The sequence below is a fragment of the Syngnathus floridae genome, chromosome 2, assembly GCF_059516105.1.
Source record: "Syngnathus floridae isolate MCC-2025c chromosome 2, RoL_Sflo_1.0, whole genome shotgun sequence".
NCBI classification, from domain to species: Eukaryota; Metazoa; Chordata; class Actinopteri; order Syngnathiformes; family Syngnathidae; genus Syngnathus; species Syngnathus floridae.
Genome location: NC_142414.1, coordinates 20009452 through 20031960, shown reverse-complemented (window position 1 = coordinate 20031960; position 22509 = coordinate 20009452). Strand labels below are relative to the sequence as shown.

The 22509-nt window shown below is 41.3% G+C and overlaps 2 protein-coding genes across 3 annotated transcripts; both read right to left on the bottom strand.

Moving 5' to 3' along the window:
• Positions 1-337: 337 nt before the first annotated feature.
• On the bottom strand, positions 338-12011 carry LOC148402488 (transketolase-like). Its single transcript, XM_088369041.1, has 14 exons — positions 11781-12011; positions 10196-10313; positions 9846-9959; positions 9515-9612; positions 6385-6576; positions 5976-6094; positions 4808-5004; positions 4370-4534; positions 3774-3930; positions 3262-3392; positions 2739-2822; positions 2133-2226; positions 1935-2057; positions 338-988 (listed from the first exon to the last, which is right to left on the bottom strand). Exons 1-14 carry the CDS (start codon positions 11885-11887, stop codon positions 801-803), a joined length of 1887 nt encoding a protein of 628 aa, XP_088225167.1. The 5' UTR covers positions 11888-12011; the 3' UTR covers positions 338-800.
• A 1074-nt stretch (positions 12012-13085) lies between these two features.
• Positions 13086-22399, bottom strand: dcp1a (decapping mRNA 1A). Of its 2 annotated transcripts, XM_088369500.1 has the most exons (9): positions 22229-22398; positions 21607-21647; positions 21372-21499; positions 16602-16668; positions 15837-15975; positions 15479-15565; positions 14643-15242; positions 14339-14554; positions 13086-14120 (listed from the first exon to the last, which is right to left on the bottom strand). In XM_088369500.1, exons 1-9 carry the CDS (start codon positions 22358-22360, stop codon positions 14040-14042), a joined length of 1491 nt encoding a protein of 496 aa, XP_088225626.1. In that variant the 5' UTR covers positions 22361-22398; the 3' UTR covers positions 13086-14039. The 2 variants fall into 2 exon arrangements, with proteins under 2 accessions (XP_088225626.1, XP_088225627.1); XM_088369501.1 differs by lacking the exon at positions 15479-15565 and having other exon boundaries at positions 22229-22399.
• Between the last annotated feature and the right edge of the window lie 110 nt (positions 22400-22509).

Sequence of the window (22509 nt, the reverse complement as noted above, 5' to 3'; positions counted from 1 at the left end):
TTTAACCTGACAAAATGAAGCCCCCCCCCCCCGCTTCATTTTAACAAAGACGCCACCAGATGACACTAAAGCAACCAATATTTTTATATTCGACACGGCTTTTAGTCTGAGCACAAAAGCAACCAATAGGTCGTGAGTACACCAGCGACTAAAGCAGGACAGAATCCCCCCAATCTGCAAATAAATTATAATTGGAAATGCAGTTGTTCACTGTATTTTATGCAAGTTGTATGTTTATTATCCAATTACATCATCTGAAACAGTGTGGTATAGCAGTGCACAATACTATGAACACTGTTTTCAAGTTGTATGTGCTGCAAAAAAAGTGAGACACAAATGTTGTGAAGAAAGCATCCTTTTATTGGTGTGAGACTGTCTTGTCACAAGTGAGGGCCAAAAAGGGTTTAAAAACAGTCAGTGCTCCGAAACAAACCATGTCACTACTAGTAGGTGGGGCTTACAATTGAGAGTGGGTGTGGCGCTGCACCCGAGAAGAGAAGGGTTCCATAAAAATGATTTAAAAACAAAACATCACTTTACTTTGCTCACTTTTACACTACAGCAGTATCAGAACTTTCTTGGGGAGAGAGGAAAGGGGAAAATGGTGCATGTGTGCGCTCCAACACAATTGCATTTGGGTGTCAAAAACATCAATACCAGATTTTAATTTTCAATGTAAAAGGGCTTCTCATGAGGAGTGGGCCAGAAGTCGGCCCCCTTCACTCCCCTTATACGTTTGTTGTCACCATGGCGATAAGACAAAGTTCACCTTCACCGGGGCGCCCCTGCACTCGTTCTCCTCACTTGGCGTTGGCGGCACCGCTGAGCACCTTGCGGACGGCCTGAATGATGGAGTCGCGATCGATGCCAAAGATCTGCAGCAGCTCATGGGGCTTGCCGCTGCGGGGCACCTGCGACACGGCCAGGCGGTGCACGCTGAAACCGCTTTCATTCACCACCGCCGAGCACACTGCCTCGCCGAGACCACCTGGTGAGAAGCACAGCAAAGAGCCACTCTTAAAGGGTTGATCTTTTCCAGATTGTGGGACACTACAGTACAGGTACAGGTCATCAAACAAACTATAACAAGTCAATTAAATGTTCATGCTGGTCCTTAACATATTCGTGTTTCATAACATGATGTCTCAGAGTAGAGTACATATTTCTTGATCATGTGTAATACCTTTGCACAAATATTGTACACAACTGAACAATAATGCTCGTGCTAACACAAGAGGAAGGCTGTCCTGGCTGGTCCACCTTATAAAGAATAATAGAAAGCTACAGTATGCACAGGCACAATAGAGACGTGGACAAAGACATTTTGGACATGTAAATGCATGGCGCTGGTACTGTATGTAGGTCAGCGAGAGCCCATAGGCCAAAGCGGAAATTAAGAAGCTCTGACAAGCTGTGCCAGCTCCCATCCCCCCACCGACATACTGTATTCATGGCTCCCCTCTCATATCCTTCCTGACTCACAAGAATCACACACATTTCTCTTGTCGCACTGTCTGCAGCCTCATCTTTTTTTCTCTCAATCCATTTTTATTTGACTAATTTATTCTGCATCAATCCATTTTATTTAGGAGAGCAAAAGAAATAAAATATTTTGAGCAAAATCGGGAATAGTTAATTGATTCTCTGTAATTATCATCTGAACAAGTCCTAAGCAGGAACCAGATCAACATAACGTGCGTGACAGGTGTTCCACTCCAGTCCAATAGGGGGCAATGCATACTGAATTTTGATTATATTTGCAAGAAAAACATGAGTCTGACACACAGCATAAAACTATCATAACAAGATTTTGTCAAATCTTATCAGGGACATTGTTCGGAATGTATTCTTCTCGACCTCCCTGCGTGGTTTTCACTCCGTGCAAAAAATGAGACCATAGTGGATGACATCACAAGTCAAAATGTATTACTTACCCTCATAGTAGTGGTCTTCAACAGTGATGATGCGCCCCCTGGTGGCCCTGGCGTTGTCAATGATGGTCTTGGAGTCCAATGGTTTAATGGTGAACGGGTCAATCACGCGGATGTTAATTCTCTCTGTGGAAGAGAAAGGAAAGGATTCTTGAGGGGCTGCGTCCACACATTCAAAATACAAAACAAGGTTCTCCGTACCTTTTTTCAGGTGCTCGGCAGCTGCCAGCGCCTCGTGGAGGGTCACCCCCGCGCCAATGACAGTCACATGGTCGTCATTGGTTTTGTACACAACCTGAGGTAGAAGGGAAGATCATACTCAGCTTTGCTATCATGGTGAACTGACAACCAAAAATGGCCAAATTAGTTCATGATAACTGGTAAAATAAGTGAACACTAGAAGCTGGGGTTCTGCAGGTGTATCCCCCTCAATAATTGAAAACGTTTAACCATTCTCTTAAGTCAGAATATCTTGCTTGAGAAAAAGATCACAACTACAATTTCAGTTGCCTTTAATTTACAGTATTTGTTTCATGTCATCCATCAGCTGCACAGGCTGGGGGAAAAAAGAACTAGTCCATTTTGACCAAGTAAGGAGTAGAAAGTAAAAATATTAATGTTTCAAATGCATCGAGTCAAGTTAAAAATTATGAGGAAAAATAAATACGCAGTTAAGTGCATTACAATACAAAGTATTTGAACCTCATTACTTCCCATAACTGCTCGCTGGCCAACAAATGTGTTGAAGAAATATGTTCACACAATAACTTAGTGGCAAATTGTGTGAGACAAATAAACACTACAAACCTTAGCCTGTCCAACGTGGAAGTCCTCGTTGCAGTTGTAGATAATGTTGTTCTCTGGGCGGCTCGTTCGGATGAAACACAGACCCTTGGGGGAGGGGGGACACAACTCACTATTATACTGTGTTTTCAGGGCAGAAAGAAAATGATCCATTTATTCTTTCATTTCCTGCAGCATTTGTCACTACAAAGGGTTGCGGGTGAGCACACTGGGCACGGTACACCCTGGACCGGTCAGCAGCCAATCACAATTCCAGATAGCCAAGGACTTTCGAACATGACATGACCAAACCCAGAAATCAGGTGAGCCACGACGGCCGTTACCTGAGCACTTAGGGATGACGGAAAGTGGGCGTAAAGGACAATATGGCTGCAACCCTATGGGGTTAATATGCTAAATTCATATTCCATATTACTAATCACAATTGTGATTAATATGTGCATTTATCGGTATGATGTCATTTTTTTTAAATATTGTGCAGGTTTAGTTCAATTACTCCATTTGTAACTGTAATAATAATCGGTACCTTTGTATTAGCAGCAAGCTCCACGGCCTTCTCAGTGGAGACACCATCACTAGGGTAGAAGATGGTGGCCCCGGGAATGGCTCTGAACATGGCCAAATCCTCCAGACCCATTTGAGAGGGACCATCCTCTCCTAAACAAGCACACAAAACAAATACATACATGTACACATGAACAGACGTGAAGAGAGAAGCTCATACTATATGTGTAGCATGCTAGCAGCTAAGCATGCATCCAGGTAGTGAGCATGCAGTATACCTGAGGAAGTGGAGGAGAAGGTGAAAGGGAAGGAGGTGGGGAAAGAATCAGATGGCCTCCGTGACTCGTGGGGGGGACACGGGGAGGGAGGTTGCTGATTCCAGAAAGAGGAAGAGGAGGAGGAGGAGAAGGTGACAAGATGGGAGGATCAAGTTAAGGATTCTGGGGAAGTATTAACTAGTGAGTCCTTTAACGTAAAAAAATAAAGTGGCCATGAATCCCCTCCAAAGATCATTCTCAATTTTGATTGGCTGACCGATGGAGACGCCACAGTGGGATCCGCACAGGTTGATGTTGCTCTCAGAGATGGCGGCCATGCGCAGCTGGTCGTAGGCTCGGGAGAAGAAGGTGGCGAATGTGCTGGCAAAGACGACGTTGCGGTCCCGCACGGCGCAACCGATGGCCACGCTCACCTGGGAGATGGAAGTGAGAGTGACAACATTTTGAAGCGCCAGACCATGTGGCTCTTACGTAAATTTCTGAATAATATAATACGTTTGGCATGTCTATAACATTCTTTCTTATCTCCCTTTTCATTGCTTTCTCTGGCCAATATACCTGTAATGTTAGAAATTAGAGAACAGGCCTTGGTTGAAAATGTCCCTATTGTCAAATTTAAGATTTAAATTTTCCCACGTGTGTAAATAATATTTGAGTACAATTAAGAGCAGCATAACTGTAAAATAAAGCTAAAAAAATGACTTTTGTCAGTCTGCACAGACAAAATAAGACAAAAAATAAGTTCTGAGGTCCACTGTGCTTGAAAGGGGAATTGATCTTGTTTCATCTGTCAAGTGTGACATACTAAACTGCTCATGCCTGAGAAAAGCCGAGCATCTGGGCCCATCATACCATGTTTTGCTCAGCGATGTAGCACTCCACGTAGCGGTTGGGGTGTTCGTTCTTAAAGAGCTCGGAGAAGGTAGAGTTCTTGGTATCGCCGTCAAGCGCCACAATGTGGTCATTGGAGCGGCCTAGTTTGGCCAGAGCCATGCCGTACGCCTTCCGGGTGGCGATCTGGTCACAGATGTGCAGACAGACAGACAGACAGACAGACAGACAGACAGACAGACAGACAGACAGACAGACAGACAGACAACACTTCATGATGCAGTTTCAAAGAGGAAATCCCAGTCAGGTTTGCGTGTATAAAAAGGGTCTTCTCATTCAGTTTTGACAACTTTGATCTCTAGTGTGCTTTTATTCAATGAAAAAAGACTTTTTTGAAGTAAAGATAAATTGTCATGTATTTCAGCAAGCGCGGATGGTAGCGCATCTCATTTTGCTTACCTTCTCTCCGGGTTTGTAACTCGGTGCATTGGGCATGCGGATGTTGCGCAGGCTGACGGGCGCGGTGTCCTCGCTGGGCGGCGAAGGATACAGGCGCTTGTTGCAGCTGACCATGCGGCTCTGCAGCTCCTTGATGACGCTGTCGGCCATGTCTTTGGGGAGGGGCTTCCCATGCCAGCCCATTTTATCCTCAGCCGCTGAAAGACGCACATGTCACAGTTGTAGTTTTCATTTTGCAGTGGTGTAAAGGGGAGCAACAGTACAGATAACCCACGGTATGGTCTGTACCTCAGTTTGTGCACCACAGTTTTTAGTACACCTTTTTGTGCAAACAGAAAACACTTTTCTTCTATGAAAACATTGCATTATTTTGTTTTTCAGTGGCATTTTTTAAAACCTGGGATTAATTCAATTCATAATGAATTTTGAAACCCCAATTTTAATTTGAAACCCTACTTTGAAACCCTTAACCTCATTTGAAACTTTACCCCTAATTTTAAACCCTTCTACGAAACCCAAATTCTAGTTTAAAACCCCAAACTTGTTTTAAAAAGCTGACTTTATTTTGAAACCGTATGACGACATTTGACCAATAACACTCACCCCTTAACCTAACGCTAACCCAACCCAAGTGTGAAACCCTAACTTTAATTTGAAACCCTACTTGGAAAGCCTAACCCTAGTTTTAAACCCTTCTACGAAACCTAAACCCTAGTTTAAATGCCTACTTTAAAACCCTAGCCCTAGTTTAAAACGCTGACTTTAGTTTGAAACCGTACTATGACACTTAACCAATAACCCTAACCCCATTTAGAATGCTGTGACAGGTTTTGCCCACATACTATATAACTGGCTCATGCATAAAATCAAACTGACACAAGCGGCTTCAATAAAGGTCAAAGGTTAGAATCATATGGACCATAGACTTAGAATGTTATGACAACTGCTTCTGCACATGTACCGGAGCCCCCCCGACCACACAATAACGCACATTCCCCTCCTTAATCATAACAAAACATTACTACAATAGGCCATTGGTGGATTTATCCTACACATTCTTGGGGATTAAAAGACAGGGTGGGAGTAGATCATCAAGAGCTCCTATTAAATTTCAAAATACATTGAATGTATAGGTTATTAATGAATTAAAATAGCTGGAAAATAATACCTTGTATGCCCTTGCCCTTAATGGTCTTGGCAATGATGGCAAGCGGCTGGTGGCGGGGCTGACCAAAGACCTTACACAACTCTTCCACGCTGTGTCCGTCCACAATGACGGCATGCCACCTGCACAAATATACTCCAACTCTCAACAATGTTTGGAATTTATTCTATTTCAATTGTGAATAGTTTTAAATGTATTTTAAAAAAAAATCTGATGTTCAATCATTTTTTAAATCAAGTACCTACCTCACATTGCATGCAGTTCAGTTATATTTGACACTTGGACAGCAAAATGTTTTTTGAGGTGACGTAATTAATATATAATGTTTGTGAACCACTTTGAACCAGATTTTCCAAATGTACTTTTAGCACAAGTATTATTATTTCCAAGCTGTACATAGTAACAAGCTCACCCGAAGGCCTCGCAGCGTCGTTGGTACTTCTCCACGTGATGCTGCAGAGGCGCCGGGTCACTCTGACCCAGCCGGTTGATGTCCAAGATGGCCACTAAATTGTTCAGCTTGTAGAAGGAGGCGAAGGCCATGGCCTCCCACACCGAACCCTCGGACAGCTCGCCGTCACCCAGCAGACAGAAGACGCGGTAGCTGTGCACAATATCATTCCAGTCATTGATCATTCCCTTCATTTGCATTCTCTTATGTATATGCAATAGCAACTTCAATATCATTTAATTTAATTGACAGACATACAATTTCATTTACAGTGGTCAGTAGGGAATTTTAATCAGAGATGGATTTACGTGACCGTAAATGTATATTTGACGGTCATTAAAAAAAGTCTTTTTTGTTGTTGTTGCACATTAGGTCTTAGAAATGTTTTCCTTTTTTTGTTTTTTAAGGTTGACCTTCAAAAGCTTACACTATAGGAATCGTACCATCCATTGTAAAATATGGCTATGAGTTTTCAGAAAAAAATTCCACCCACTGCTGAACCCAACCCTCAATACATAAGTATTTCTATACTATAATACATATATTAGCACTGGAGAAGCCGAAATTTGGACCAGCTGGGGAATCTTTAGCAGCACCTTTTGAGCACACTCAGGCCTGATGTGATGCTTAAACACACAAAGGCGTTGCGCCCCACCCACTACGACCTCGTCCTCACTCCCGCAGAGTAACGACTGCTGACAGCTTTCCGGTCAAATAGACACGTTCCTATTAAAGCAGTAAGATAGGCAGAGACACTTTGCATTCCAACCTCACACGCAAAGAAACAACAAAGCGCATAGAAGCTAAGGGAAAAAAGAGATGAGCCCAAAGGAATTCCACAAAGGCGGAAGCAACGAGATGGATGGGAGAGCCATGTTCGTTATGAGAGCAACAATCAAGGAAGAACAGCTCTGCGGATTTCCCTCCAGCTGTCACGGGCCTGGCTAGTAGTTTTCCGGATGAATTAAAAAACAAGTATCACACCACAGCAGACATTTTTTAACATGCAGAATGGCAAATTTAAATGAAGTGGAAAAAGTGAAATGAAAAATGACAATATGCTATTAATACGCTAAACACCCACACACCTTCCTTACAATTAAAGAACACATTTCCAGTCAGTACACGTTCCTTCCATTGCCTGTCTGCGTTTCACTCCATCATGTCATATTTCGACATTCATTATGGTGGATTATTGCAGCATCATCACCCTCAACTCTGCTGCATTTGACACGTTCGTTCATGCATACCTTTTGTGCGCTTCTTGATCGACCACACCCTTGCTTGGGTCCATTCCAAGACTCATTTGCTGTACCTTCTGAGAATATTTCAACATTTTCGCCCCAGGAAATATTTTAAAGTCGTAATTGTTTTCCTATTTTCCAATGATGTAGCAGGACATTCTAAATAACGCCATAGTGGTTGATTGTTTGGGACAAGTCGTTTGCTTTTACTGGCCAGTATGCAAGCGTGCGGTGTCAAACTGGAAGCAACCAAATGCAATTCCTTGACCTAGAAAAAGCTACAGACCACTGAAGTAGGTGATGCGAGGTCTCCATGGCAACGGATTTTAGCCATGCCCAGATGGTTACAGGACATGAAAGCCTTGCAGTCGTACAAAATACTAATGTCTCCATTCTCTACATTACAAATCAGTCTCGCATCCTAATGATTCGAAAGGCAATTGGATCAAATTTGGAGCCTTTGTGTTGCATTGAAGTAGAGTGATGAGCTGCTCTGAGCATCACAGCAGGGGGAGGCGGGGGGGGGGGGGGGGGGGGGGCAGAGACCTATGCGGCTTTATGCACGCATGTATGCATGCCGCACACACAGTGGAGCAAACAGTAAAGCAGACGACACAGCAAAAGGGACGGTGTGTACGTTTCCACTTTGGGGAGTGGTGAGGGGGAGTGAAGCAGATGGGGAGATGGGGCGTGGCGGGAGTGCACTTGCATGTGTGCTTATTAGAGCAGAAACAAGTGAGTGCTGACAGCGTGGAGAGAGAGAAAGCGAGAGAGCAAGAGAGAGGGAGAGAAGACCACGGCAGTCACCACACTGGCCTTAAAATTCAAAATGCAGCTTATATACACTTTCTTATTGCCATTCATTTTTTATGATAATGATCTATGGAGGATGTGAGGAGGATGAACGACATAATTAGGTAATCTTGGATGTTAAATCTAAACGTGAGCATGTTAATGTGCATGGTTGGCTTTACAAATGTCAACCCAGAGCGCACCTGTCAGGGTGCGTTTGTTGTAACGCTGCAGGCTAAAATGTCACATCGACACAATGGGCTGCTGTCATTCACAATCTCTTACGCTTTGAGGATGCAAGTCTTGGCAACCATCAATTAATGAATGAATTATTAAAAAATGTGTGAGGGCAGCTGGCACTGAATGTGAATTCATTCTTCTTGGGAATATATTTTGGAAACACCCAAAGTTGTACATTTTTCACAATTTTTTCCCATCTTCTGTGAAAAACAAAAATCAAGTTATTTCACATCTCCGTGTGCATGCTACTGTAAATGTTAAAGGTGTACATTTGTGGCGTAATCATGAAAATGACATCAAGTGTGGTTCAATTGATAGTTTTAACTCAAAGTATTCACAAAACATATATTTTATTTTTTATATTTTTAAAAACAGATGTATGATTTTTTTTGCCTGGGTGCATAACGTTTCATAAAGAACATTTTGTTTTTGCTTAATGTTACTTTTCAATACATAATTCTGCACTGTGAGGTGATGAATTTTGTCTTGGTTCTTTGCGGTCATTGAGTTGCTTTGCTGAAATGTGTTATATCAAAACAAAATGGCATGATAAGCAATAGCCTTTTTGATTAACTCATTTCCCTGAAAAAATCTGTATTGACTGTTTTTTTTTCTTGTCGAATGGGATCAAATACATTTATCAATCAATCAAAAACCAATCATTTTACCTCTCAACCAAATGGGTAAAAACGTGAGCATGGTTTACATTAGGGATTGTCTTTTGTTTTATTCATCTAATTTGTAATTTCTAGTTTCTGATTGTAAAACAACCACAAGAGGGCAGCCGATATTGGTATCGCGGGTTTGTGGGTTACCTGGCCTCGTCAAAGTACTTCCCAGTGTAGGCCATTCCACAGGCAGCTCCCAGACCTTGGCCCAGGGAACCAGTGGCCACATCCACAAACTGCTGCCTCTGTTGTCGCAACAGATGATGGGGTCAAAACACAGGCATAGTTCTCAATGCTAAACATACTTTTCTGTTTGTTGTGTGCATGTTCTCCACATAATCTAGTCTACTAAAATGTTTTCAAAAACATGAATTGAATAATCTAGATTGCCCAAAGGTGTGAATTTGAGTGTGAACAGAGTCCAAAAGCAGCTGGGAAGGGCTAGAAAAAAAGAAAAAACTGTCTGCAGGTTCCTCACCGGGACTGGGTGACCCTCAAGGATGGAGTCGACCTTGCGCAGGTTGAGCAGCTCATGCTCCTTCAGGTAGCCAGTCTCCGCCCACACAGCATAAAGCACAGGGGCGGCATGGCCCTGAAAACATGTGGCAAAGACCAAATTGTCTGTTAGTCCTTCTACTATGTATAATTATCATCAGAAATGAGTCAGTAGAATGTCATTAGAGGTGAGGAATTTTGAACACTATTTTCTCTGCAATAAATGAATGAAATACATTTAGAGGCCCTTCATATGTTTATTCGTGCAGCGGTCCCACCAGACAAGTTCTGATTAGTAACATGGATCTGGACAATGCAAATGTGCTGAAGTACCTTGGAAAGGATGAAGCGGTCGTTGTTGGGGTTGCGAGGGTCTTCAGGTCGGTACTTCATGGTATGAAAGAAGACCACAGACATGATCTCTGCAACACTGCAACATGATGTGGGGTGACTGAAACAGATGAACCAGACATAAGATTATGTGATAGTTTGGTCTAATGTTTGAATAGACCACAGTTAAAGTTTGTCAACGCGACAAAGTACAACAGGCAAAAAAATAATAATCAGTGGTTGATTGTTTCTGTGCATATACTGGGTTATTTCATGCCAAAAATATAGACAGAGTTAAGAGAGGCTCCCCTCTCACGGGCACACACTGGATATTGTCGTTTTCCTGCATGCACACTCTTTAGATATTATATTTTGCAGGTTATTGCCCTTTCCATTTCCACTCTACATGCCAGAAATACCTCACTGCGGCTTTCCTCCATCAAGGCTTAACCTGTCCTGAAAGGGAAAGTGTGATCAAATGAGGGGAGCCACAACCTTAAAAATACTCTGTGAGATGAAGGATGAAATGAAAATGTTCCAGACAGGAAACGTTGCATCTGTTTTGGAAACCCAACATGTATTGAACCTTTCACAATACAGTAGCTGGTGATTCATTAACACAACTGATGAGTCTAAAATCCAGTGAGAGATTTTATTTTGAAAGTCTAACTGGATTTAGTTGTTCGATTGAATCCCGTGCATTTAACGCAACAGCGACTGAAACGCGCTCGCGGGCGCGGCTTAAATCAGGACGCGCGTGAGAGCTCCATTTGGCCTTTCACTGTACAACACGTACCGCCGCTGAGTACATTGGACCGCCAACTGCACCGAATCGGACTTGGCTCCTCCTTTTTCTCCTCCTTCTCCATATATAACCCAACACGGAAGCAGTTCGGACTACTCTTGGCTCTATCTAATCGCATTTATCTTCATTTTAATGTTTGTATTTTAATCAATGCTTGTAGAGCAAAAAATATGACGCGTAAAATATTTGTTTTCCTTTGACGGACCACTGACTGAGTAAAACAATGATTATAATATTTCGATTCCCTACCAACATTAATTAAAAATATGGTAAATATGGTGCATCTGTCATACAGTAATAAACATTCATTTTCAGGAAACAAGGCATTTCTTCTACTCATGCATAAAGTATTTTACAGAACCCGAAACGAATAATCAGAACGGGTGAATACTTGCATGAGTTTACTAAACCATAATCCTTAATCTTTCAGAATTAATGTATTGCCAGAAGACGATCAGAAATACGATACAGCATGATGCGTTTACTTCCCTTGCAGGCAGGTAGAGTACAATATATGAGCAACCATTTTGTGCACTTATTTTTAAATTTTGAGCACGAATCCTTTATTTCACGGAAGATAAAACGTTTAATAAAAGACTTGCATGACAACACAAGTGCATTTTAAACCACAATTTGCATGGATCACGCGTGCATACAAATTCAATGAATTTCCACAACAGTACAATAGGTATAGTACATTCTCTTCATGTTCCATTAAACCACCAAGCAAAGTACAGTACATCGTTGTCGACTATTTTCTGCACGTCTCGAGACAATTCTTACCCGCTGCCCGCCGCAGTGGTCGCCTTGATGGAGTTGATCCGTAGCCTATTGGCGAGGTTCCTGAGCGCCTGCACCGTCTGCTGGTCTGGTTTGTGGTAGTCTTCCATGTTGTACCCGTGTGCCCAGATTAAGATGAGTTAACACCCCCAAAATGGTTCCGCGTGCGCAATGATCGACTGCAGGGGTTAAAAAGGCGGTCGTGCGTCTGCAGCAGAGAGACAGAAGTGAGACGAGTGAGGGAGGGTAGCGATTTGGGGCGGGAGAGGGGGCGTGTTTGCAAGCAAATATGGCTAATCTCGCGCTAAAAACAGCCTGCACTCACTCATACTCCGAAGTGTCACGCACTAGCACAGCCAATAGTATAGGAAGCTTTTGGTTTGAGGCCAAGGTCTCATTCAGGCCGCGCCCACAGTCACAGTCCACTACACCGCAATGCATGCTTGTGATATAGTACTGGGATTCCACTTTATTCACGAGATATAGGGGCCCTCGATTAGCGAAAATCTTTGTATAACGTTCCATGTTGTTCCATATGCGGAAACTCCACAAAGCAGTGCAACGTTCCCCAAATGTTGAGGAAACGAGCCTGTGTATGCATTTAAAATCATTACTATACAGATGAAAGGCTTTAGTATCCACCCACCCATCCATAATCTGATACGTTTATCCTCACGAGAGTCGTGCTGGAGCCTCTTGCATGGAAGCCAATTCCCTCCAATGAAAAAAGAAAGAAAGAAACACCGTGCATTTTGGCCGGGTTAAGGTATTTATTTTATGCATCACTGGTGCACGATCGCGGCGATAGCAGATGATTCCATGTGCATGGCGACATCTGGTGGATTAACACCAAAACTGCACCACCAAAGCTACTCACACTGGGGTTAAAAGCACACAATAAATTGAGTAAATTAAGTTTCCCAGCGGCCACTGGAGACGAAAGCAAGCTAACATAAAATGCGATCGAGGATTTGACAAGATATCCCAGTGTATTCTGGGACATCTGACAGAATTAATTACCAAGGTGACAAAAAGGTAAATGCCGTCTGAATTTCTTATTACTGATCGAAATGGTAAAACGTTGAACAACATTTTCTTCACAATTAGGTGGTGGTTTAATAACACAATGTACACCGTTCATATTCATTTTAAAAGATATAAAAATGTAATTGTACTTGGTGTACAAATGCAGTTTACAACACCTCAACCATGAATGGTTTATACTTACAAGAAGATAGACAGCCCTCTCATTACCCTTAGAGAAAGTAATAATCATAATAATGATAGTAATAATAATAATAATAATAAAAAGGTTTGTCACATTCCTTTAATAACCAAAATACCCAGAATAACAAAAATTACAAAAACACCTCTACATTTTGGTCAGAAAAAAGAAAAATAATTATAGTTTTCCAAATATTAACTCAATCGGACATTTGACTATTGAAACCTTAAAAGTATTACTGTGTGGATATATATATAGATACATATGTTGTATGATTAATAATCGCTACATTTTGTTTTCTTAATGCAGTTCTCACCATTTTTTAAACGAAAATCTGGGCTTCATGTGCTACTTGGCTATAAAACAGTCTTTGACATTAGGTTCAAAACTTCGGTTATGTGACAAGTTGCGCTCCTGGCCTATATAACATTAAGACACTTGGGATGACTGGCATAACATTTTAACAACTGATTTTAAAGTCAACACTATTCACTAAAAATCCATTTTGCTTGACTCCAACTCAATGTAAACATTTGGGTAATTTACTGCCAGCTTTACTGACTATTACCACAACCGAGCCACTATCTTAAAATGAACTGAAAATGTAATGGCTGGACACAAACAAAAAAAGAAAGTGGAGGGAAAAATAACTAGATTGGTGTGCCTTCTGAAAGGTAGCTTTAAAAACTAGACTTTGTTTTTCAGTTTGTTCACAAGAAAACACACAAGAACTCCCGGCAGTTACAGAGATTTATAAGGACAAACATATGTTGCTGTTGTATCCACAGCTGGAACAAGAAAAATGACAATTAGCATCTCCCAATAGGACAAGGTGTCAAAAAATAAAAATTCAATGTCCAGAGCCTAAAAGTTCAGGGTCTCATGAATCAGGTTGAGAAAGAAGGGGAAATAAAGTTCCATCTTCTGGACGTGCTCCTGTACTATGACAAAACTCAATGGCCTATCGTGCAGAGAGTCTGTTGTCAGTCTCACATGAGCTGCTTGTGGTTCGAAAGGCATGTTTGAGAGTTGGAGAGTCAGAGCTTCAGGTTGCTGAAGTCCTTGGACAGACTCCGCAGGTACGTGTCGTGAATGGCTCCAAGGAAGGTCGGGTCATTCTGCATGGTGACAACATGAATTACGTTACGAAACTGGGTGGAAGCGTCGCCAAACCCTGTCATCATCTCAAGAACATTCCGGATAATTTGAACAGTTCAGCGCTGGTTTAGCATGTCTTAGCCTGAACATTTTGTCTCCTGTTAAATAATTTTCATCCTTCTCTTGTGTTAATGATAGTTAATATTTTTCACAAAACTCGTCTATGAGAATACTGTACCTTAATAAGGTGTATGAGAGTCTTCTGGAGCTGAGCTTTGCTGCAGGAGGGCTGTGGGGCCTCCATAGAACCTCCGGAGGCGGTTGGGAGTTCTGAGGCGGGTGGAGGGACTATCGTGGCAGCTGCCTTACTGAGGGACTGCTGGAAGGCGCTAGGTGACAGAAGCACAGCAGGATCCGACCCAGGTAGGGCAAGACCGGGACGCATAGAGATGGTCTGCAAGCAGGACAGACAAAAAAAAGCACCTTCTGAATAACACAAATGAACTGATTGATGCGTCTGTGAAGAGAGGTTGGCAACTCACTGATAGAGGTTTGATTATGTTTGGGGCCTTAGCGAGAGCATCCATCTCTTGTGTGAGCTGGAGGACTGGTTCCCTCATACGTTCTTGGAAGTTGAGGGGTGGTACCAGGGTGCTCGGCAGGAAATTTGGTGCTAGGATGGGTTTGTGGCTTTCCGCATTCAGAGACTGGACTAGTAGGTCCTGTTCCAAATAGGCCCGGGAAGCCGCTGATGGCGCTGCAGACCCAGTGGGAACAGTTTGAGCTTGCGAACCTGCTGGTGGCACCATGAGAGGTAAGAGTGGGCCGTGAGATCGATGCTCGGCCGCTGGGCACGCCGGCCGGAAAACACTGCTTGGATGTAGTGCATAAGATGCTGGGAGCACGCTGTGTTCTTGGCGAACCTGGTTTGATCCAGGATCTCGGGAGGCAAAGAGGGGAGGACAAAGGGGGCTTTGGTGGACTGGCGGGGGATAGGTGTGGTTCTGGGGGTAAGTTACTGGCGGCTCGCTGGAAGCAGTGGTGGGGTTTTGGGTCGGCATGGCTGGCAGTGATGGGTCCTTTGGGATGGATGAGCCAAAAAGTTCCTCCACTGTGATCTGCTTGACCATTGTATGACTTTTCTGATGGGCAAAGAAGAAAAGGTGAACAATTAGGTGAACAATTCAAACAAATTCAAAAATAGTGTGTGAATGAAAATAATTAAATGTGATTATTAATTAAAGGTCAGATGCTGCAACATTGAATTATATTCAATCTAGAATTTGCGACTTGTTTATTTTATGTATGATTTTATTAAACGTCATTCAATTGGCAGAGACGTGCTTTCCTATTTATTTATGTATAATTGATTGCATACCTTATCAGGCAGCTGAGAACTGTGGATGTGATCTAAAGTTCCAGTGGCGTTCAACTCTGTAGATACATTAGCATCCCTGGACTGAGCCTGCATGACAGGCACAAACAAGCTCAATTAGTTTTTGGAAAAAGAAAAAAAAAGAAAGGAGGAGGTTTTTTAGGAGAGCAATAGGGATTAAAGATTAAGCGTAGAGCCTTAAAATACAGAGAATTTTGAAAACTGATGCAAATTGTTTGTGTTAAATGTTTGTGTTGTCTTGTGTCAAACGTTAAATTTTGTCTGTGTTACACAGCTACATAGGTAATGTAATGCTTGCACGCTTGGAAAGCCAAGCATCAATATTATTGAACCTACAAACCTTCTGGTATTCCTCCTTGGCTTTGCTAAGCAACTCCATGATGTCCCTGGGTCGTGCTTCAGCCACACCATTGGGCCGCCGGGGCTCCGCCTTCTCTGGTGATTTCCTTCGGGCATGTTCAGCTTCTAGTTTGACAATTCTGAGACGAACAGGTGACATAGAGTGAGAAAGTTGACACACGACCCTTATTACACTGACTGCATATGTAAGAATGCCAACACACAATGAGCTTACTTTACTATCCTAATATAGTAGCAGAAGACCCTTATCTACGTGGCTGCAGTGAACCCCTAAATAATTACAGTTTGGCAAGTGCAAATTCAGCTATTGGCATCATATATTGGGGGCATTTGATACTAAAGTGAGCTGGTGCTTCAACTAAGAAAAAAAAAACAAGTAACAATTTGCTGCTACCTTGTGGTATTACAGAAAAATGAATTGTTTCCATCTGGACTTTGAATAACCAAAGAGTACATTTAAACAAGGCTCTGTTTCCAAAAGTTTGGAGACCGTGTTCGGAGCATATATCCAAAAGCACCGACGATTAGGGCCCAGGGATTTGGAATGCTCTTTGAGCTTTACTGTACTTTGTAATGATTTTTGTAGAATACATTTCCTGCAAAAATATTTGATTTATAAGGCTAAGCAATTTATACGTGTATGTTTTTCTTCTTCTTCTGGTGCACTCCTTAGCGACTTATCGCCCCAAAAACACGTTACTAGTGATACCTAGGCATGTCCTCATATGATTTAACACACACTTACTTCAACATGAGCTGAGAAATGCGATGGCAATCCCTCTTGTCATAGAACCAAATACTGTAGATACCCACTGCAATAAAAAGAAAACACCTCATATGTTAAGGCTACATTTTTGCTTTAAATATTATGATGGTGACAGCTTGACCTGAATTGACCTGAATTATTTATTATTTCACTTGAGGTTGAATTGTGTATGAATTGAGTAAAGCGCAGTAAAATCTTTGTATTTTCATTAGATGTTAATTGCACTAAACGTGATCTTCAAGCATATTTCGTGTGTGTGCGTGTGTGTGTGTGTGTACGCATGCGAACGTGTTGACATACGCAAGTCCCTCGGGAGCCTGATGTTACTTAGCAACCAAGGTGTTTGCATCCTGATAGCATCTTCTATATCCGAGGGGATAATAGAGCCATGTAAACAGGAGTATATTGATCATGTGTGTGCATTTACACACTCACTTAACAGCTTCCTCTAGCTTTGAGTACACATCAGCCTCAGACGGAATATAAAAAAATAGCAACATGGATGTCATGTTGTGACTAAACTTGGACTTTTGGATCTTCACTCATCAAGCTTTTAATTTGCTTTGACTGAGACCTCAGGACAATTTCAAGACAGTGTTCGTTTCAGTCTTTTTCTTTTTAATCAAGAAAAAGTACCAAAACAATCGGACTGCTGAGAAACAACCAGAGGAATACAGTTTTTCAATTTACTTTTTATCTTACTATCGGGATTCCAATGGAACCAAAAAGGCAGTGGTTGCATTGAGGCTGGAAGAGAAGCAGAGTGAGTCTGAAACTAAATGAGAAGTGACATCATGACTTCCATATCAGGCAGGTTGAAGTGCAAACAAAGCCCAACGGGGGAGCACTCTCCATCTCCACTGACTTTGACCCTGGCTATGCTCCTTTTCCTGATAGGCAAACAAATGGGGAAACGCTGTAATTCTTTATTCGTGGCCTTGATTAAACTGATCTTCAGACTTGTAATAGAGTGCCTTGGTGGGAGCACAGTCAGCCACTTTCTTAAGTTCTGAGAGTTTAATAATAAAAAGGAACAATTAGGGCCAAATCTCAATCATCTAATGGACCTGTGTGATGTTTTAAGCCAGAAGTCTCATCACAAGTTCACCTGCTAAAGCCACCTGAGTGACTACAAGCAAAAAGAAGAGATGTTTCTAAGAACACTTGGGAAGTGTTTATTCTGCCTTTTCAGAGGTACTGAAATTCCTTATTTTTTTTAATTGTGTAAGAGGTTTTTTTTTTTTTTGCTGTATACGGAATGTCACAATTACAACTCCTGGCTTGCATTATGAAACCCTGGAGTTGAGAGATTTTTTTTGTAGCTTAGCAACAACACTTGATATTACCAGAGGAGCAGTGACATTTCATCAGCACTTGAGAAAATGACAAAAAGGTCAAAGCATTTTCATGTCTTCTGGGGCAAATGTTCAATTGATGAGTAGATAAATATATCTATGACAATAAATACTAAGAACACAGGAACTGTATGATTTAAGAAGACAATCAATTCCAATGGAAATCCTTAATCACAAATATAGGTCATTTTCATATAATTATATAATTAATATAATTCATATAACACCCCATTGATGTTTTTTGTCCTGGTTGCTATAGTATAGGCACCTGGATGTACACAGGCAATTCCATATTCAAACATGAACACATGACCAGTGAAAAAAATGATCAATAAAGCATGTAAAAAGATGAGATTGAAAACTTGATTTGTAAATTTTGGAAGCTGTAACTTTTACTGCATGTCTGATGATGGCCTGTCACCTTGAGAGTTACCGTAATTTCCGGACTATAAGTCGCGTTTTTTTCCCCATAGTTTGGGTGGGGGGGCGACTTATACTCAGGAGCGACTTATATATGTTTTTTTCCCACAAATTTTTACTTGATCATTAAGACATCACTTACTTACAAGTATAGTTGACCACTTCCCATGTTATTTTTAGTATAGTTGATCACTTCACATGCTTTTATATCTTTATCTTGAACATATTCAAAACATAAAAAATAGAGAAAACATCAAATAAAGCAATTAACACTTTAAAGCACCATATCCAAGTCCACTGTCTGCTGTATGTACACTTGCTCCATTTTTGCTCCTCTTATATTTATTATTATTATTTATTATTATTTGTTTATTTATCATTTATTCAACACTCTTATTTATTCATTGTTTGTGCCTTCTTGGGTTTTTTTGTGTTGCTTGTATGCATATGTGTACTATCTCACCGAGGGATAGTGGGAACGTAATTTCAATCTCTTTGTGTGTCTTGGTATATGAAAAAAAATCGACAATAAAGCAGACTTTGACTTTGATAAAACAACCAAATAAACAAAACAAAAAACTACATCTGAAAAAAATTATATTTTCAGACGAAACTGGATGAGGGCGCTCTAAATTTCACCGTTGGCCGTGACTCATCAACTGGGTGGGCTTAAGAAAAATGACACCAAAAAGAAACTCATATTTTGCAGGTTACAAACTTCAAGTTGTAAAATATGCAGCTGAAAACAGTAATCGAGCAGCAGAAAGAAAGTTTGGAGAACCGTGATGTACCAATTACTATTTCAAGTGACGTCAGTGGCACGGCGCAGCGGTTGTTTACATAAAGGACAAACGTACCCACGTAAGGACTACCGGCATCATTAGCGGTGATCATTTCTAAGTGTCACGGAGGACAAAGAGTTTGAAGGAATTAAGGATTTGGAGTGACATAGAAGGTTTGAAAAACTATTATGGCTTTTACGCACGCCCGGTCCTACTCTACTGAGTCAGGGGCCGGCGCTCGGCCGAGTGGCTGTCCGCGAACGGTGCATGGGGCTTGGACATGACCATTACGCACGCCCGGTCCTATGCCATGGAGCTCTCGTGTCTGGAAGTCCACGCCGCCACACACTTGGAAGTTTGTTTTGTTTAATAAAGAGTTGTTTACCAAACCCACGTCTATCCTTGTACTTTGTTAATGCTACAATATAGTTATATACTAGATCTGAGGAATAAAGACGAGGCTGACGTCAGGGCGCACGCGCGGCGATGTTGACAAAGGACGAGGAATTTGATCGATGGATTTAATGGATTTAAAGTGCACGGATGGTTTGTTAATATTATTGGCTTATGTTATAGTTATTTAAAATATAGTTTATCTATATTATATATTATATATATTATATAAGCCTGGGGAATATTTTGAAGTGCAAACGCCCTCAGCCGCGAGCACCCATTGTTGACAAAGAACGATCGATGGATTTAATGAATTGGAGTGACACAGATGATTTTATAAACGTGTTATTCATGTAATCGTTTTCTTTAATAAATCTATATGTTACATCAGGCCCATTCTCAGCTCTTCGTTTGTGTTTGTCACGTTAGCATACCTATCGTTATCCTGTTGATGCTATTTAATGAATTGGAGTGACACCGATGGTTTTATAAACATGTTATTCATGTAATAGTTGTCCTTAATCACTCTATATGTTACGTCAGGCCCGTTCTCAGCTCTTTGTTTGTGTTTGTCACGTTAGCATACGTATTGTTTAGCCTGTTGTTGCTATTTAATGAATTGGAGTGACACCGATGGTTTTATAAACATGTTATTCATGTAATAGTTGTCCTTAATCACTCTATATCAGGGGTGGGCAATTAATTTTTACAAGGGGCCACATGAAAAACCTGAGTTGTGTCAGAGGGCCACACCTACGATAACTTAAACCTGCTCAATTTTCTTCCATTGTAAAATGCACTAAATTATTTATTTTAAATAGTTGGTACTGGTAATTAGAAGAATACAATTATTCTGTTTATATTTATATTAAGCTATGTGAAATTGTGGTGTAAAGGTGAAATAAAAAAACAATTATTAATCAGTACAATTTATTCTTAACTTCTTTAACTTTTCCTCAAATGACAAAGCCGCTCCATCTCTGGGTGTGAAGTTTGATAAAAAGTCCTTGTTGGGCTTGCAGTTTTGCTAGCAATGCATCAGCCTCTGATGCGCACTGTTTATCAGACACATGTATTTTTTCTCATGCTTGGTCGTGTAGTGGCGACTCAAATTATATTCTTTAAACACAGCGATCTGTGTACCACAAATCAGGCACATGGCTTTACCTTTCATTTCTGTAAAGAAATACTTGGCAGTCCATGTCTTGTTGAAAACACGGTGCTCCTTGTCAACTTTTCTTTTCTTCGCGTTAGCACACATTTTGAGGGCAGCATTACTTCGCGCTGTTCACTTACACGCACAGCTCACATGCACGCACGCTACATGGAAGTGCGACGCCTTTCAAAATAAAAGCGAAACAGTTGTATTGTACGCACGACACAATTTTTATTTTATTTTTTTCAAATTACGATTGGCCTCATGCGGGCCGGACAAGGCCGCACAAAGGGCCAGATGTGGCCCGCGGGCCGTAATTTGCCCAGGTTTGCTCTATGTGTTACGTCAGGCCCGTTCTCAGCTCTTTGTTTGTGTTTGTCACGTTAGCATACCTATCGTTTAGCCTGTTGTTGCTATCGTTTAGCCTGTTGTTGCTCGTTCATGACTGTTTTTGGTGTGGGATTTTGTCGAATAAATTGTCCCCAAAATGCGACTTATACTCCGGGGCGACTTATATATGTTTTTTTTTTCACTTTTTGGGGCATTTTATGGCTGGCGCGACCTATACTCCGGAGCGACTTATAGTCCGGAAAATACGGTACTCTACTTACAGAGAAGTATCTAAGTATGCAGTAGTACTCACTGTTGCCATTCTTGTAGAGAAGGAAAGGCTCCTGCAGCTGGAACTCCAGGTCTTTGTTGATTGGCTCAACCAGGTTCTGTGTACTCAGTCGGTTCATGATGGTGAAGCCATGATAAGGGGAAGCTGACCTTGGTAGGACAACATTCACAAACATTGGTTTTATTTTCCACTGGTTTGGCTTTGTTTGCCCACATAGTGATGCTATAGAAATGTACCAAAATCATTACATTCTTACCTAGTATAGACAAACAGGGTGCCCTCGATTTCAGTCTTCTCCTGTAATCAGTCAGTGGGGGTGTTAATTTGAATTAGGTCATTTGAAATGAAAATAAAATAATTTGGGAATATTATACAACACATTTGTGACATGCTTTGTCCACTTACTTTAATATACAGATATTTTAACAGCGCATGCGTGATGAATTGAATTAAATGCAGAATAGCGATACACCTAATCTTCAATGTAAAACGTTAAACTATTTGACAATCACTGCCTGGTATTATAAAATGGTGCCTAATATACAGTACTGTGTACGTCGTGATTTTTTTTTAACTAACTTTCCACGGAAAAATTGATAGTTCCCAACTTTCCATTTCCCAGCAGTCTGGAACCCAAAATTCCTGTTACTGATTATTGAAAGCAATACAAAACCTCAACACATAGTGCATAACAGTTGCTAATATTGCGAAATGTATCAATGTCATTCAAACACATAAAGTGTAGTTAAAGTCTAGGGAATTCAACACAGCTTGCAGTGTCGTTTTTATCCAGCGTTAGCTTCGACACGCCAAATTAATTTTCCGATGTCCAGGCTTATTTCCTCGCTCTCTTTTTCGTTTTTGTTTCACAAACTCACCCATTCGTTGACTTTGGAGTTAAAGTTGTAGAGGGCCACCTGGCCGGTAACGTCAAGCAACGTGTTGATGTACGGGTCTTGTCTCTGGAGAGCCGCTAAACTCATCATATGTCCAGCATTTGCAGTGTCCATCTTGGATGCAAATATTGCTCCCACACGGATACATTTCAGAGGGACACCTTTGACTTCCGTACTAACCGGAAGTAAATGGTTTTCAAAATAATCCAATACACACAAGTCTAAAAAATATATTTTAGATTTTTGCTCAAATAAATGTCAAT